This window comes from Gopherus flavomarginatus, chromosome 2 (genome assembly GCF_025201925.1).
Source record: "Gopherus flavomarginatus isolate rGopFla2 chromosome 2, rGopFla2.mat.asm, whole genome shotgun sequence".
In the NCBI taxonomy this organism is placed as follows: Eukaryota; Metazoa; Chordata; order Testudines; family Testudinidae; genus Gopherus; species Gopherus flavomarginatus.
In genome coordinates this window covers 38,674,791-38,693,443 of record NC_066618.1, presented here as the reverse complement: position 1 = coordinate 38,693,443, position 18,653 = coordinate 38,674,791, and the positions used below count along the sequence as shown (strand labels likewise).

At 43.2% G+C, this 18,653-nt stretch overlaps 1 protein-coding gene across 10 annotated transcripts in view; it reads left to right on the top strand.

Moving 5' to 3' along the window:
- MLLT10 (MLLT10 histone lysine methyltransferase DOT1L cofactor) overlaps nt 1-18,653 on the top strand; it is a 236,833-nt gene that overhangs the window by 177,056 nt on the left and 41,124 nt on the right. For all 10 annotated transcript variants that reach the window (XM_050942281.1, XM_050942280.1, XM_050942289.1 and 7 more), the window contains one exon: nt 8,609-8,787. In XM_050942281.1, coding sequence (XP_050798238.1) covers nt 8,609-8,787 — 179 coding nt within the window. The remainder of the gene's footprint in view (nt 1-8,608; nt 8,788-18,653) is intronic.

Sequence of the window (18,653 nt, the reverse complement as noted above, 5' to 3'; positions counted from 1 at the left end):
AACCCTAGGCTTTAAAATCTGCACCTCCTGCCTGCATTCCTTCAGTCAGCGATGCACATCAACACTGCCTCTACTGCTTGGGAGAAGCCCACGTGCATTCAGGAATAGTATCTGCCAGTCTTTCCCAAGCCATACCTGAGAAGGCCAGGCTCTCTGCCTCTGAAAACACCTCATAGAAGTTGCCATGAGTCCTCATTCAGACCCTGTACATTGACCTGAGGCTGCCAGGAGTGCGCCTCCAACTATGAGTCCCAGGCCTGCACCAGCGGACCGCCACTATGGACCCCATTCGGGCCATAGTCGGGAGGTAAGGAAGCATGCACATAAGCATGACAGTAAGTGTTCCTCTAAGCCTAAGAATGGAGAGACTCCTTCCAGTCATGGGAACAGAGTGTGCCGTAACACCCACAAACATGAAAAGGAGCCACATAAATCAATGGCTCCACCAGTACCGAGTGTGGACCTGCACGCAAAATCAGTATTGGCATCCCTCGCAGCTAGAGTGCCATCCACTCCACGGAAGATCATTGCTCCAGTTCTGGTTCCAGAGAATGTGAAAGTGCCCTTGACTTTGTGTAGATCAGGAAAAGTTCCAGAACCCCAGGAAGTGTTTGCACTGGGGCCCTGTACTTCCAGGGAGACATCTCAGGCACCAGACATGCCACATCTGTGGCACTCTTCACCCCACCCCGTGCCCGCAATGGTCATCATTATCACCCCAGTATAGCCCAGACAGTTCAGGTTTCCCAACCTTCTCCACGTGTCAGGTCACCTCCATTTCCCATCCTTGCTTTCCCCAAGCTACTACTGCAGTACAGTAATTCCTCACTTAAAGTCGTCCTGATTAAAATTGTTTTGTTATTAAGTTGTTGATTTATTAGAGAACATACTCATTTAAAATCGTGCAATGTTCTGTTCTAAAGTTGTTTGGCTTGCCTGCTCCACCCACCTGGCATTCCAGTAAGGGAGCGGGCAAGTCCCTGCGCCCCAACCCCGCTACGCTCTTGCCTCAACCAGGCTTCACAATCATCATTGGTGAGTACAATATTACATAGTTTAAAGTTTTATTGAAAACTTATACTGTATATATTTATGATGTCTTTTGTCTGGTGAAAAAAAATTTCCTGAAACCTACCGCTCCCACCCCTTTACATTAATTCTTATGGAGAAATTGGGTTTGCTTAACATCGTTTCGGTTAAAGTAGCATTTTTCAGGAACATAATTACAAGGTTAAGCAAGGAGTTACTGTACAGTGGCAAGATCAGACATCCCGATCCAAAGACGCTTCGCTTTAGAGCTTGGTATTTGGATGGGGATCTTCTCTAGAATGGGCATGTTCATGAGAAGTGCATGACATCCTCTCAAGCAACAGGAAGAAGCTGGCTTTCCTACTGAGCCGAGTGGAACTGCTTCGTCTTCTGGGCCCAACAGAAAGGGCTCTCCCCAGAAGAGCTGGTGATTCCCCTTCTTTTGGACTACCTCCTGTCCTTGAGGGCATTGGGTCTCGCCCTCAACTCTCTTGAGGTGCATGTAGTGACAATTAGCACCCTCTACCCCCTATGGAAGGCACTCCATATTTACAAAGCCGTTGACTGCTAGGTTTTGGAAGGTTCTTACCTGTACAACCTGTCACCCACCAGTGGGATCTTAACGTAGTTCTGTCAGCACTAATGAAACAGCCACTTGAGCCATTAGCTTTCTGTTCTGTGTCCCTCCTTTCCATGAAAGTTACCTTCCTTGTCACAACCACTTCGGCATGAAGGGTAGGTGAACTTGGGGCCATGATGGCAGACCATCCTTTTATCACTTTCCATAAGGATAAAATCTCCCTGTGCCTACATCCCAAGTTTCTGCTGAAGGCCATGTTCCAGTTTCATCTCAACGAACCCATCCATTTACCTGCTTTCTTTCCAAAGCCTCAGAAGAGGAATGACAATTTCACTCCTTTGACATGCAATGGGCATTGGCCTTCTACCTGCAGAGGACAAGACCAATCAGGAAATCTCCTAGATTGTTTATCGCAATAACCAAGAGAGTTAAGGGGTAGGTAGTCTCCACATAGAATCTCCAAGTGGATTTTGAGGTGCATTACACTATGCTATCAGTTTCAGGACTCCCTCCACCTGCTGGGGTGAGGACCCATTCCACGAGAGCCCAGAATTCAACCAGGACCACCCTCCATGATGTGCTGTTTTGGGACATATGTAGAGTGGCCATGTGGAGTTCGGTACATATCTTTGCCATGTGTTACGCCTTGATGCAGGACTCTGCGATGGATGCCTCATTCGGTGCAGCTGTCCTCCGCTCAACTGTTCTATCCTCACACCCTCCGACTTAAGTACTGCTTGTTAATCACGCTCAGTGGAATACAATTGGGGACCATCACTCAAAGAAGAGGAGGAGGAGGCTACTTACCTGTCACTGGAGGTTCTTCAAGATGTGTGGTCCCTATCTGTATTCCATTTCCCGCCTTTCTTTCCCTCTATTATGGATCTCTTGGATTTGCGGTGGAGAAGAAATTGGAGATGCAGTCGGTCCACCCCACGCTTTATCACTCAGACAAAACCATGAGGCAAACCAAGGACGCATGCGTGGACCAATGGACACTTTGCACAGCAAGCAAGAGGCTCCTGGGAACAGCTCTAAGGCAGAGGGCAGGAGCAGCAAGGCAGTGGAGGGGAGGGACACCTGAAGTGCTCATGGCGCTTGATAGACTGCTGGGCAGCCGCCCAGTTGTGTAGCTAGGAGGGAACTTAGGTAGGGAGGGAGAGTTAAGAAAGACAGAAGTACCAGAGTTCTCTCCTTAAATAGTATATTTATGATATTTGTAGGGATCTCTGCTTTGTACAACTTCTTGACTAATAGTGTTTCTGCAGAATAATAGTCAAACATGTAGTTCTTTATGAAAGTGTTAGTGGAAGACCATATTGTTAGCTTTACAGACTTCCTATGTGGTAGCTACTACCCTTCCTGTCTGTGATGCCATCATGGAATGTACTAAATGGGTTCCAATTCCTTCTGGAAATGGTTCATAAATGCCTGTGCAGACATCAGATGCAGAGTTAGAGTGGAAGTTGTGATCCTTAGGTGTCTCTGAAAATTCACACTTTGATGTCTTAATTTGGATTTAGAAGCCTAATTTTTAGGCTCCTATTTATTGGCTGAAATTTATTAAACAACTCATTATTTGGAAGGGTTGTTTTCAGTTACTACACTAATATATGTCTGCCTGCAATGACTCACTAAGGATCTGATCCTGTACCATGGAAGACAATGGGAGCTTTATCATGAACTTCAGTGGATGTAGGATCAAGTCCAAAATACCTTTCTTGGATGTAGCAGATAGAATTGGTTGAATACACTGTAACAGATCCTCTCTCTAACACCGTAGGTCAGTTCTAGTTTTCTCACTTCATAGGCAATATATCTATCCTGAACTCCTTGGGACCTTCTGGCCAGTCAGGATCAACAAAGACTTGAGATATTAATTCTGCAATTCTTATACAATGGGCCTTATAGAAAAGCAAAAACTGCAAGTAGTACCAGGAGACAGACTAGTTGTACTTACTAGTCACTGTATGTATACATTGACACCGATTTGTTTAAGAATCATTATGAATAGAATCAGATTCTGTTGATGCTCATCTACCAAAGGGTTTGGGGAGAAACTATAGATCTTCCCGTCTTAACCCAGTTCCCTCAGGATAAGTGAGAATTGTTGTAATGTTATTTTTATTTGTCAAATTATGTGAGATTTGATCTATAATTTTATGGAGATCATCATCCAGCTGGAGTATCTTCCCCTCTCATACCAGTTTTTTCTTGTGGAAGACGTTCTTGTAGATTCTTTATTAAGCTGACCCTTTTCCGTGGGCTGTCAATAATGTTTGGTATACTCATGTTCTCTGAACTGCTTAGCAAGCATCTGGTACAGCATTTGAATTTATACTAATATATTAAGGAATGTCCAGCTATACATCTGTCTTGAAGTCAATAGGTTTTTGCGCATATTGAGACCATATGGACTTGCCTTTATCTATTGACACCTCTTCAGTGTTCTCTCAACTTTCATATCTCTTGTTGTGCATGGAGATTTGTAAGTCTCCATGGTCTCTTTTTGGCTTGTGTGAAACTGTCTTGTACAATTTTTGTTGCTATAAGATTGGAGAATCTTGGTTTTGTGGAAACTCATTTCAAGTGTTTTAGTATGACTCTAACAAACATAGTCTTTTTAGAGAAGAGATAGCTAATTACTTACCTATAATTCTAATTTTCTGAAGATACTATTTGACTAGATTTCTAATTTCTAACCTACCTCCCCTCAGGCTTACGGAGAGAGGACGTTTTCTGTGTCTAAATTTTTCTTGTTTTTTATCATATGCATATTGTTTGGACATATTTGTTACATTTAAAATGCGGAGAGCTCTTTGCTTCCAGCTCATCAAGGAATTGAAGGAGAGTGTTTTTAGTTGGTCTCAGATGGAGAATGAGGGTGGTTTGCCTGTGAAAAGGGCCCCAAACTGTTGAAAACAAGACTACTTATGGTTTGTTATAAGGTCACAAGTAAGTAATCCCTTTCTTGCTCATCTTGCAGTATTACTAGTGTAAGTGTTGTAATTAAATGCATATATTTTTGAATATATTATAATTTGGTTATATATCACATCTGGGCAGGCAAAATTCATATAATACAGAAATAGGCTAAATGAAAAACTGTAACTTTTCCCAAAAATGCATCTGGAATTGAAATTCTGACTCCCTTGTTCACAGGCGGAGGCAAAAAAAATTGATTACTTGTTCATAGATAGCTAAACTAAGAGAAGAAACAGAGGCTGCTGGCTCGTGCTGAGCAGCAAATGGCTGTCAGTGTATGCATACAGTGACTAGTAAGTACAACTAGTCTTTCTCCTGGTACTACTTGCAGTTTTTGCTTTTCTATAAGGCCTTTTGTATAAAAACTGCAGAATTAATATCTCAAGTCTTTGTTGATCCTGACTGGCCAGAAGGTCCTAAGGAGTTGTTCAGGATGGATATATTGCCCATGAAGTGAGAAAACTAGAACTGACCTACAGTGTTAGAGAGAGGATCTGTTACAGTGTATTCAAATTGGTTTTCAGACAAGAAAATAATGTGGTCCCAATTTTCAGGCTGCAGTCTTATTTTCTGGAGTAAATTTAAAATGAAATACTGTTCCTGGTGTGATTGTCTTATAGGCAAATTACTGCATTCTATCTTATGCTTTAACTGTTGTTACCAGGGTTTCATTTTGATTCTCTTGATTCCCTGATCATACACATTTTGCCCATGCTGCAATAGAAAATAAATGTCACTGCCACCACCTGTCTGAGACTGAGTCAGAACTGAGCCTGTAATATTTTGAAGTCAGTTAAAATTATCATATTTAAATATCATATGTAGTATTCCTCTAGTTTGAAATCAAAATAACACAGGGACAGTCTTCCACTAGAGTTGCATACTGTTGCATTGAGTGCCTACTCTGACTGTCCACAAGTAGCTTCTGTTCTTTAAGTTCATTATGGGAAAACCCATCTTCTGATCCTGTAATGCTAAAGGACAAAAGAACATATCCTGACAGGCTTGTGGTGGCCTATGGTGAAAAGTTTTGTTAATCATATATGAAACAGATCACTTTTTGTGTATTTGATGGTCCTTAAATTGTAATTTTAGAGGAAACCATTGTGAAAAGGCACACTCATTTTCCTCTTCACTCTATGTACATTGTAGTAGACCACATGTTTTTTAAACAATAGGTCTCTGTGAAATCAAAGAATTGAAATCATGTATGTGGTAGTTGCCGATTGTTCTCAGAAAGCCAAAATTATTTCCCCCATTCAAATTTGCCATCCTTAAGAGGCAGGGTTGTCTTTCATTGCTGTGAGTTCCACCAGAGACGTCTTGCAAAACCTCAAACGAGATATTTCTCAAGATAGAAAGAGAGACATCAGGTACAACATCCATCCGTCTACGATTTCTGTCCACAGACTTGCCTGACTTAACCTCCTCAAGAATACTCCCGACTTGGACTACCTCAAACCCTGAAAAGTTTCTTCAAAGTGTTCCATACTGAGTAGCAATCCAGCATATGTTATAGATACCTCCCAAATAGCTTACTGTTGCCTCAGTCATCAGCAAGAGTTTGATGTTTTTCCTCTTTTGGGACTGAAATAGAAAACATTAAAATGTCTTTCAAAATACATTCACGCTTCTAAAGATAGAATTAATTTTTTGTTGAGATCCTGAATTACAAGCTCAAGTTTACTGAAGTGCACAACAGCAACATACAAAGAGGGTATATGTTGTCTAAACTTGGCCTATTCACCACTTGAACAGCCTTTATTCACTGCTGCACTTTCTAAATTTAGGCTGGTCAGTTCTAATTTGAACGCAATCACTTTTAAAGCTCTTTTTACTATGTGTATGTTACTATTAACTGTCCCAGATTCAAAGTCTACTTCTGTATGTCAGCAAAAGGAGTACAAAATTTATTGTCATGCACAAATCTGCTGTATACCTTGCTCTGCTACAGACTTGTCAGTAGATCCATGCAATGTGCACAGCAATAAATCTTGCGTTCTGTATGCATTCCTGAGACATTTTTTGCAGTTGTCTCTATTAAGACATGTACTCCAATGATATAGTTGATCCATGAATTAGATCATTTTTAGTCTTGTTCTAAATTTTGAACACACTATTTTTGGATTTATTTCAAAATCTGAAACCATGTTTAGTGACTGTGTAAGTGATATTAAACAAGGCGTCAAACATTTGTCTCCTCATGTTCTATTTTAAAGAGTAACAAGTATTAACTTCTTGTGGGCAAATTTTCACATCTTCTGCTTCCGTGCATTTTATGTTAGTATAGAGAAGTTATGTACATGTGAGAATCAACATAAAAGCTCTTATAACCCACTTACAAGAGGACTGCCTTTGTCAGAAAGCTACTCATGTTTTCTGGAAGTTATACAGAACATTTAATATTTCTGTCACATAATCCGTGGATGTTTAGCCATCTACGAATTCCGGAAAATGTGTCTTTTACGTCTGTTTTTCATATACCTTAGCATACTCTTCTAAACCACGTTTTATGATGATTTTGTCCAGAGCCTCAAGTATTACACTCTGCTGAGTCAACCCTAAAAAAACAATAGGGTGGCTTAATGTGTTAGACATTTTTCAAGGCGTTTCCCTTCATTCACAAATCATTCAAAACTATGTACATATGGTTTTTAAACAAGTATATTTAAAGTAGTGTGAAAATCAAGAATTGATTTGCAAATTAAGGGCCAGATTATAATCCCTTTATTCAAATTCAGTAGCACCTTACTGTAAAACTAGTCCCAGTAAAGTCAATGGGACTACTCCTGGAGTAAAGTGCTACTGATATGACTAGCAGTATTAGAATCTGGTTCTTTTAAGGGTATAGCAAGGAGAGAGAGGCCATCTCCCTCCTAAAACCAAATTGATTTTGCAGAAACAGCAAATAGTGTATATTTTAAACTAGTATTTTATTACAAAGCCTATTCTGGATGAATTGGCAAATTAAACTATTGCTGCTCTTTCTGACAAAATAACTATAAGTATAATGCCCATGGAGTGAAAAACTTATCTGATAGTACATTTTATCTTGCAAAATTTATTCTCCACCTTAAAATCAAACTAAACTAGGAGTTTCAGCAACCTACTGCTAATTTTGCAAGGTTCTTAACAGTTGCTAAAAAGCCTACTGTGGAAAGGCTGAAAAATTTAAGCTGTTTCTTGTCTTTCTGGCAATGATAGGAATGTTTTCGAACTACCTGGCTGTAGCAGAAAATTCCAGACCCAATCTCTCTCCTCCCAATTGCCAGACATTTCTTATGGGAACATTAAAATTCACAGAGATGCCAATTCTCGTGATTTAATCACAAGTCTTGCAGCATTTGGTGTCTTTTCTTGAAGTCTCTGTGGCGTTTGGGTTTTTAAGTAAATAAAATACCACCACTTCTCCCATCAAATCTGAGTACTCTGTGCTGAGACTTGCCTGTCAGTTTTATGTAAAAAAATACACAAGAACCCTTCTTAAACTTCAAAAATGCTCTTACAACATTTATGTTTTTTAAAATGATATGTGGTACAATAATGGTTATTTTTTATTTTTAGAAAAGCATTTTTCATGTAAATTATTCATTTTCAGTTGCACAGTACAATGCACAATTCTTTATCCATTTCAACTTGGACTATAGCTCACTGGAGTAGTAAACTGATTACAGGCTCACTTGAAAGCAAGCATTTTAGCAGCAAATTGTGGTAGTGCTAATATTTAGATGCATTCTGTATGGTGTACAAAAGCTATATTGATCTGTCACACACATTTTAGAAAAAATTATTATTAAATCAGAACAAGTGTTTCTTAGACATTTTAAATATTCTGGAGTTTAGACTATTTCTATCACTGTTTGAAATCCTAATACAGTAATTTTCTGTGATGTGCATTAAATAATCTTGACTTCATCTTTTTTTAGTTAACTTGCTAGATTAATTTTCTGTAGTAAATATATGTCTTCTAATGAATACAGAGAGAAATATTATATCAAACTTTTTTTTTTTCAGGTATTTATAGCAGCAATGATGTAGCAGTATCATTTCCTAATGCAGTATCTGGCTCAGGATCTAGCACTCCGGTTTCCAGTTCTCATTTACCTCATCAGGCTTCTGGTCACTTGCAGCAAGTGGGGGCTTTGTCACCTTCAGCTACACCTTCTGTAACCACAGTTGTTGCTACAACTCAGGTAAATCATCACAGGCATTTGGATGAGTAAAAATGTTATTACGAATTGTTTTTCAGTTTAAAAGAATTAAAGATTTCTCAGCTTGGAAAATTTCCAAATTGTTCTAGTTGAAGAATTTAAAAGCGACTGGAAACAGGATCGTACAATGGGAAGCATCTGACAACCTTAATAATAGGCATTGCCGCCAACCCTGCCTATAACATTTGGCCCTCTAGGACGTCAATTTCCCAGAGCTGAAAACTATTATGAGCAAAAGTGATTGGGAGGAAATGCGTAATGTGAATGATGAGTAGGAGTTGTTTAAAAATATTTTACTGGCTGCCCAAAATGCCACAATTCTGCAACCAGAAAAGAAGGCTGTGTGAGTTAAAAACTCTGGTTGAAAAGGGAAGGGAGTGAAAGCAGCAATAATAAAATAAAATAACCCAATATATTGTACAAATGGGGGAAAAGGAGGTAGTTCATATCAATGACTATAAATCAGAAGTTACACAATGCAGACAATTGATAAGATAAACATATTAATGAAAAGTATTATGGCCATTAGTATTAGACAATAAACAATTTTATTTTTGCATTCCCATCTTCATGCAGTGCTTTGAGACCCCCTGGCGAATAACCACTGTGTAAATACAGAGCACCGCTGCTGCTGTTTTTAAATGGAACCCAAGGGTGAGAGCTTTTGGTTCCTTGTTTAAGCACTAACCTACGCTCCCCTTGAAAGCCAAACACAGAATCTCAAAATCCCTTTATTCAGCATTGTCAGGCAGATAAACTGATAATCATGCTTGAATATCTGGTTTTTCAGTTTCTTTTTTAAAAAAAAATCAAAAACATAACACCACACACGCACAACATGGAAATTTAATATAAAAAGTTGAATTAGAAGAACATAAAGTTTGCAAAGTGAAATGCTAACAAGTTAGGAAATTCCAAAATTTAATTATTTTTACTCCTTAGTAGTATTTAATTACATAATCATACTACCTTCCCTCCCCCCCCCATAAACCCATGCTTTATTTAGTACACAGCTTAGATAATATTAGGTAGTAAATGGGGCTGTTTATCTGTAGCATCCTTGACTCAGACACTGGGGATGTTGGAAAATGTGTAGTGAATGAACTAGGGGGCTTCAGAAAGAAAGAGTGATCTTGTAAATTTACTAAATCACTCAGAACTTGAAGAACTAGGCTCTGTGTCTGGTTTTGGCACAGTGTTCTTATGTGATATTGGGCAAGTCATTTAGACCAAAATTTTCAGAAGTAGCCAGTAATTGTATGCTCCTTAGGGTACGTCTACACTACAGGATAAATTCGAATTAGCTTAAACCGATTTTATAAAACAGGTATTATAAAGTCGATTGTGTGCGTCCACACTAGGCACATTAATTTGGTGGTGTGCGTCCGTGGTCTGAGGCTAGCGTCGATTTCTGGAGCGGTGCACTGTGGGTAGCTACTGTAAAAGAATGAGGCCAATAATGTCGATTTGCGTCCACACTAACCCTAAATCGATATAGTAATATCGATTTTAGCGTTACTCCTCTCGTTTTGTAGGAGTACAGAAATTGATTTAAAGAGCCCTTTAAATGGATATAAAGAGCAGTGTAGTGTGGACGGGTGCAGCATTAAATCGATTTAATGCTGTTAAAATTGGTTTAACAGCGTAGTGTGGACCAGGCCTTAGTGTTTGTGTTTCTAACTCCAGATATCCGGGACTTTACAGCAGTACTGGACACTCTCCATTCTAGTTGAATCTGTTGGAGCGGTGGGACTATACCACTCTGCGAAAAAATCAGACTTAGTTGGGTACCCAGAAATTAAGATGCCTAAAGGGGACATTTTGCCCTTAACCACTGCACCTCGGGTCCCAATCTGTAAAACAAGTATAATACCACCCTACTTCACAAAAGTGTTGTGAAGATAGATTGATTAATGCTTGTGAGGGAACTCGGACACTATGGCAATGACTGCCTTATGGAAAACCCAGGAAGGAATAAAAGCGAGAACTGGTAGGAAAAAGGAAATCCCTCTCTCTCTCTCTCACACTCACACTCACTCACACGCACACACCCCACGCTCTCTCTCCCCCCTCCCCTCCCAAACCGGGACAGAACATCAAAGATGGAAATGTTTAGCTTCCTAGTTGTCTGTCTAAAAGGCTCGTCAGTTTTATTTTCTGCCAAATTGATAAGAGCCTTCCAGCCCAGCCGCCAAAGAGTTAGAAGGCCCAGTCACTCAGCGTTCCCCAAACCCTGGCAGCCTTTCCCCAGCCTTGAGGCTAAAGATTCAGAGCTGGGACGGAGGCTGAAAGGTTTCTGCTTTTCCAACTCTGGAGCTGGGAAGGAGATTGAGAGCCAGGACACTCAGCCTCAGCAGCCCTCCTGGAAAATTTGTGTCAATTTCACTTTTGGCAGAAGAGTGGGAAATTTCCTGCAGAAAATTTAAGTTTTGCAAAAAGGGCATTTTTTTGTCAGAAAATCAGTCAGATGAAAAGTTTCCAACCAGCTCTAACAAAAATTGTTTAATCAGTGCAGGGTTTAGAGGTTGTGTAGTAAATAAGGCATGAAACAACACAATGAATATTAATAGGGCCCTACCACATTCACAGTCTGTTCTGGTCAACTTCATGGCCCGAGGATTTTAAAATTGGTCAATTTCATGATTTCAGATGTTTAAATCTGATATTTCACAGTTCTGTAGGGGGCCTGACCCAAAATGAGATCAGGGGGTTGGGGGAGGTTGCAAAGTTGTTGTAGGGGGGTTCCCAAGATTGCCACCTTCACTTCTGTGCTGTCTTCAGAGCTGGACTCTGAGGGCAACACCCTCCCAGCAGTTAGAGGAGGTTCCGGAGGTGGAAGTGTGGGTAGGATCTGCCCCATGTTGCTGGGAGCACCCCAGCCAAGGGCTCCTAGCTTATAGTCCATGCCAGAGACAGATTAAGGTAGGTGCCCCCGGCAGTTTGCGGGCCTCCTAGGAAAAATGAATGCCCCAACCCTGGAAAAAGCCCCAGGGTAGAAGCCCCTATTGGTCACTCCACACCCCTGCAGGAGCCACAGGATGGAGCGGCGGGAGGGGAAGGGGGCAGGAGCCGCGAGCCCGGGCTGCCCCAAGCCCTGGCTGGAGCGGTAGGGGGACAGATGCCTCAAGGCCGGACTGCCCCAGCTGGAGTGGCAGGGGGGCAAAATCCCCAAGCCCAGTCTGCCCTGAGCCTCAGCTGAAATGGCAGGGGGGGCACAAGCCACAAGCCTGGGCTGCCCGAAGCCCCAGATGGAGCGGCAGGGAGGCGCGAGCCGCAGCTGGAGCAGCTCAGAGGCACAAGCCCTGAGCCCAGTCTGCCCCAGCTGGAAAGGCTCAGGGGGCCAAAAGCCCTGAGCCCCATCTGGAATGTTAGGGGGCTCAATCCCCAAGCCTGGGCTGCCCCGAGCCCTGGCCGAAGCGACTTGAAGGTAGACGCCCCAAGCCCAGGCTGCTCCAACTGGAGTGGCTTGGGGGTAGATGATGCCTTGAGCCGAGACTGCCCTGAGCCCCGGCTGGAGCGGCTTGTGGGCAGATGCTTCGAGCCCTGGCTGCCTGGACCCCAGGCTGGAGCAGCTCATGAGTGGACACCCCAAGCCCGGGCTGCCCCAGCCGCAGCTGAAAGGAGCGCAAGTCCACTGCCCCTGGAGGAGCTGCCGGGGGAGGAAGCCCAGAGCTCATCGCCTGGAGCTACGGCAGAAGTCGGGGCAGGAAGGGAGGGGAGGGGAGAAGCCCAGAGCCCAGGCTACCCCGGTTGTGGGAGGGGTGGGGGGGAAGAAAGCTCTGAGCTGCCCTGGCTGGAGTAGCAGGAGGCAGAAGCCCCAAGGGCGGGCTGCCCCAGCTGTAGCCGTCAGGAGCGGAAGCCCCCAGTGGAGGGAGCCCTGGGCTCGGCACCTGGAGCTGCTGCAGAACGGGACGGGGAAAGAGCCCAGGCTGCTGCTGCTAGGAGCAAAAGCCCCCTGCCCATCAGAAGCCACTATGGGAAGAAGCCCCGAAAGCCCCAAGCTCAGTACCTGGAACTGTAGCAGAAGTGGGAGGGGAAAAAAAGCCCGGAGCCGATCTCCTGTGCTGCAGTGTGCAAATGAGAGTCTATCAGTCTCATTTCTGTGCTGCCTCTGGATGTGGGTCTGATCTCTCCACAACTCCTGACCCTCCCTAGCGTGGCTAGACTAGCAGCTAGGAGCCCCAGGCTCCCAGCAGCAGAGGAGATCAGATTTCATGAGAGAGAGCTGATTTCACGGTCCGTGACATGTTTTTCACGGCCGTGAAATTGGTAGGGCCCTAAATATTAAGGATAAAAATTATTGATCAGCTGCTTCTCCATTCATTCACCTGTCAGTAGTTGTTGTGCATGCATTCTGGTGAATGCTTTAGTTATTTTTTTAAAAGAGTGAGAGAAAAAGGTTGAGAAAATAAGTTAAAATTCACCAGAAAGTATCTAAAGCTTACCAGACTCATTGTTTATTTGAAATTTAATCACTTGGAACAACTCTCTTCCCCCCTCCCCCCACCTCATTTCTGTTTCTGCTGCCTCTGTAGACAATCTGACTCACTGGCCACCATACCTCCAGTGGCTGTGCATGATGTTAGCAGGCTCTCCTTTGTATCTCGTTCTGACTGTCCTTCCAGCGGTCTGCTGCTTCTTGTAACTCAGCCCTCTGGTCGGGTCACTTTTAGTCTTGCCCCTTCTGGGAAAATCCAAGTACAATGTGCCACTGGTCTGGAGACCTTACACCAGAGGTTTGGACCAACTTCAGATGTTTAGGACTGCCAGTCCTTGGCTCTGTGGTCTTCATGCTCCCATCCTACACAAGCTGGTAGGAGAACCAGGCTTGCCCTCTACTCTGGGTTCCAGCCCAGGGACCTTGAATGAAGCAGAGTTATTTAGACTCTCTGCTGTGTCCTGTGCTGCTTCCTTTAGTGGCCTTTAGGTAGGCATTTCTCATATCTCTTCCCCAGCTGACTCTTGCAGGATCCAAAACAAAGGGGATCCAGTCTAGTTGAGGAATAAAAGAAACAAAAAGGTTCTGCACCAGGCCTAACTGCCCCAAGGGTTTTAGCTCCAGGTGATCATCCTCCCAGCCCAGGCAGCTTCATAGCAGTCTCTAACACCAGTCAGGTTTGCCTTCACAGAGCTAGCTCCAGATCTACTCACTCTCCCAGCCAACCCCCATTAAGCTTGGCTTTTCCTCTTTTACCTCCTCTCTCCGGGATTGACAATTACTGCAGGTGTTGGAAGGCAAAGCTGATTGCACCCACAGGCCTCATTAACCCCTCCTGGTCTAGTGTAGGGTTGGTATACCATATCACACCTCCCAATCGCTTTCCTCAGCTTGGCCTCTGCTCCTTGTACTATACATTTACATTCAATGAGACTTTATTGGCATGACAAGCTATTCAACTCTTACCAAAATATAAGAAAAAGACAGACCCCTCGGGTATCTGTCAGAGATGGATACAACCCACTTAAGATAGGTATACACAGTGTGTTTTGAGGGTTGATCTACTGTGAATCTGTTTGTCATTGCTGTCCATTCTTCATCCAGTGGCAAGTTACTATGCACGATGTACCATGCTACTATCTTTCCTTTATCCCAAAGTCAGGCACAATTTTTCTTTCTCACTTTTTGATGAGAAGTTTTTTGATTCTTGTTAATGTGAGGAAATAAGCTTTCTTGCATTTCTTTGCATTTGGACAGTGAAGTACAAATAATCTCTGTCACCATCTCTTCTTTGTCATACTGGCTGCACAGTTGCTCCTCTGAGTTTAAACTGTGCTTTATATCTGTTGCACCTCTAGTTTGTGATAATTGATTCTGTATTTGCAGAGACTGTCTTTAGTTTTTCACATTTTACTATAGAGAGGTGGTTTGATAGTTTTTTACGGGAATCTATAAAAGTCCAGCATGTTGCTTTTTTTTATTCTTCTCAGTGATTAGTATACTGATGCTCTAATATCTTAAGTATTTTTTTGGTATTGAGCAGGATTGTTTGTGTTCCATTTGTCAGGAAGTTGTTATTGTTAGACCCAGGGAGCGCGCGCGCGTGTGTGTGTGTATGTATGTATATATATATATATATATATATATATAAAAATATATATGGATCATAATTTCATTATAATGACACGAGATTGCCATTAATGTTAGATTCCATCATGACTAAGGCTAGTATTTTGTTGCAGATATTTTTTAGTAGAAGTCATGGACAGGTCACGGGCAATAACCAGAAATTCATAGAAGTCTGTGACTTTTCCCTGACTTATGCTAAAAATATCCCTGACAAAATGGGAATGAAGGAGGATTCAGCACCTGCAGTGGCTGGAAACTCTGGGGTCCCCCACTGCCTGCTGCGCTCCTCCCCTTCCCACTATGGCTGAGAAGTCGGGGGTCATATCACCACCTGCAGAGGCCAGGAGCTCTGGAGGGCACCCAGGCAGCTGCAGGGAGCAACCTTAACTCTGCACTTCCTGGTTTTCAGAAGTTTGAGTTTTGCTCAACTCAGCAATCTGCAAGGGGATGACATACCCCCAACAAAACTAAACTCTGCATTAATGTAGCTTTTTGCCGTTGAATTTAGATTTACTTTTGATCCTCTAATTTAGTGGTTCTCAACCTATTTTCCATTGTGGAACACATATGCAGCTCAGTCTGTATGTGTTATGTAGGGCCACATCCGCACAATATATATACTACTTGTATGGCCCTGAAGATGTCACATGGGCCGCAGCTGTGTGCTGATTGGACTGCAAGTTGCCTGTGGGCCACGGGGTTGAGAACGATTGCTCTAGTTCTTTGTTGTAAAAGGAAGTGTTTGCTGTTTTGGCTTCGATGGAATCAAAAGTTAACTATGCTTTTCTGTATGTTGATTAAATGGGGGAAATCAGCCTAGTTTTGGTCTGTAGTCATTGTTACTGGAGTTCCTGTGCATATAGGTGGATTTGTAGAACTGCAGTTGTAGATTTTCTATTAGAGCGTTATCCCAGTCAGTGTTTGATTCTACTGTCAAATAATTTTAGCAGTAGTTCTACTAGGGAGATTGTATGTATCTAGTGGTTTATTTATAACATAGAAGATCCACTGACCCTTTTCTTTTAATGCTTTTTTAACCAGTGTGAAGTGCCTTGGTGAATTTATTATGAGATGTAGGAATGTGTAATTTTAGTATGTGTTCAAGCTCCATGTCTCTCTAATAAAATTTTATTCTATTTTGGTAGTTCAGGGACTATTTTCCAAATTAACCTGTAGGGTCCATTTATTGCAGTAGGTTTCTAGAATTAAATTTCTCTGTGAGGCCATTTTTTGTAGGTGATACCATGACCAGGTCTTCAGCATGCAGCAGACATTTTATTGCACCTACAGTTTCATCGTCAGCAGGCATCTCCCAGTAAGCAAAGCTGTAAGGCAGCTACAGAAGATGTGTAGAGAGCGGGTCATGGGTAGTCAGGCCTGATGTTTAGAGTCAGGAGCCTGGAGCTGGAGCTGGGATCAGAGTTAAGTGCCAAGCCAATGATTAGAGCTGGAGACAAAGTCAGGTGCCAAGCCACAGGTCAGAACCAGAGACAAAATTAGGAATCAAGTGAGGATTTGAAGCTGGAGTTAGCATCAGGTATAGGAACAGGTACCTGAAGCGATGCATGAAAGCGGGAAGCAGAAACAGACTAGGGTCTGGGATAAGGACAGGAACCAGGAACAGGCTGGGAGACAGGAACCAGGAACACGTGGGAAGGCAGGGCTCAGGAGTCAGGCAAGTAGGCAGGGTCTAGAGTAGAGCCAGCCAAGGATTCCTCTGGTCACTAGGACAACTTCCTGTACCTTTTCTGGTTTAAGTAGAACTTCCCAGAAAATTGATGGGGCTGGACGTCTCCCCCAGCCAGGAGCTTTGTAGTTGGGGGCTCTTTGCAAGCTAGAGCTTCACTGGCCCCTTTCTCCAGTCGATCAGGTGAGCTGCTGGGTTGTGGCTGTGGTCTGAGCACTGCCTGAGGACCTGCAGGCCAAGGTTCAAGGCTCATGATTAAGGCTACGTTTTAGTCATTGGTATTTTTTGTAAGTCATGGACAGGTCACGGGCAGTAAACAAAAATTCAAGGCCTGTGACCTGTCCATGACTTGTACTATATACCCCTAACTAGATGTTGGGCCAGGGGACTGAGACCCTTGCTGGTGCTGTGGGGGGAGGCAGGCAGTGGCGCACAGCCTGGGACCCCTGCTGGTGCTGCGGGGGAGGGCTGGCAGGGCTAGCAGGCTCCCTACCTGGCTCCATGCAGCTCCCTGCAGCTCCTAGGGCAAGGAAGGCCAGGGGGGCTCCGCACACTGCCTCCACTATGAGTGCCAACTCTGCAGCTCCCATTGGCTGGGGAAGAGGGAGGAACCGCAGCATGTGCCAGTGTGTCCCCCGAGACTGTGCCAGCAGCAGCCAGTGCATCTGTCCCAGAGGCTGCCTGAGCTGCTTGGGCAGCCCCAGAATCAGCTGCACTGGCTGCTGCCGAAGTCACGGAAAGTCACAGAATCCATGACTTCGGCAACCTCCGTGATAGACACACAGCCTTACCCATGATCCCTCACAAAATGTGGCTTGCAGCTGAAAGTAATCTTCTTTAAGAATATTACACAGCAGACTGTCTTCACTCCACTCCTCAGGTCAGGATGGTTGCAGCAGTGAATCTTCTTCCTTCCCCTAAAGCTTTTGCATGAGCCCTGCTCCTTCCTTCCAAGCTGCTCTGTTTGCTTTTTTCCTAGTTCCCTTCTCTTCTCCCACTTCCCTACTATTCTGCCCTGAACTGAGCAACTGGTAGAACCAAAGAAGTGGAAGAGAGACAGCTACTAGCTGCAACTCCAGCCCCTTTAGGGAAGATCCTCCTTCCCCATTTCCCCTCCCTGCGCCTTGTCCACAGCCTCTCATGCACTTAGAAAGGGACGCTCATATGGTTTCACTTCCCCCTCTCTCTCTCTCATTCCCAGGCACAGGCTTAGTGAGAGGGCACAGAGAGCCGGAAAGAGAAAGGATGGCTCCATCTCTCCCAGCAGTTCATTTTTTAAAAAATTGTTGGGGAAGAGAGGCTGCCCCCACTTTCCTGTATCTAGCTTTGCATCTAGCAACAATGGATGAACACATTAGCTGGGATTTTCATCACTGAGCTTGGGAGATAGCAACCTAGTAAGGGGGACTGACCTCTCCTGTAAGGTTTGTCTTGACTGGGATTGCAGGTGCTTTTTACACTTTTACTGTCAAGGGCCACCATCTCCCTGAGGGCAGTTTGACTTTTCTTGCATTGGGAATAATGGAAGGGCATGAACATTTTGAAAGTGTATCTTAGATTAAGGGAAACTGCCGGCTTCACTCCAATTGAGAACAGTAGGAGATGTCAGCCATTTTGAACGAGGGCACTTCTTCATAGATTTCTCTGTAGCGGAACATTATTCATCGGTCCTGCTGAAGAAGAATATTTCAGTTATGTAAGATAATGGAAAAAATTATTAAAGGAAAAAAAACTATTAATCCTAAAATTAAAAAAAATATTTAAAGTATAGCCACACATCAGATTTCAGTGAGTGTTAACTCTGTGGGAAATTTGAGGAGTCTATCCCATTTCTCTAGCAAGGTCACTTGAGACAAAAAAAAAGTCTTGACACAGGATGCTAAATTTCTTAAGTCAACCATTTTCAAATTAATTTTAACTCCTAAACTATCAGAAAATTAATTCTTTATTCAGAGTAAGTATTGTAATTTTGAGGAGCTGTGCTGTATTATATAACAAAATGGTTGAATACCTGTTTTACATGCAAAACTGAACTCAGCGTTAACTATGGAAAACAGAAGCCGTGATTCAATAATGTATAGAATGTCTTTCATC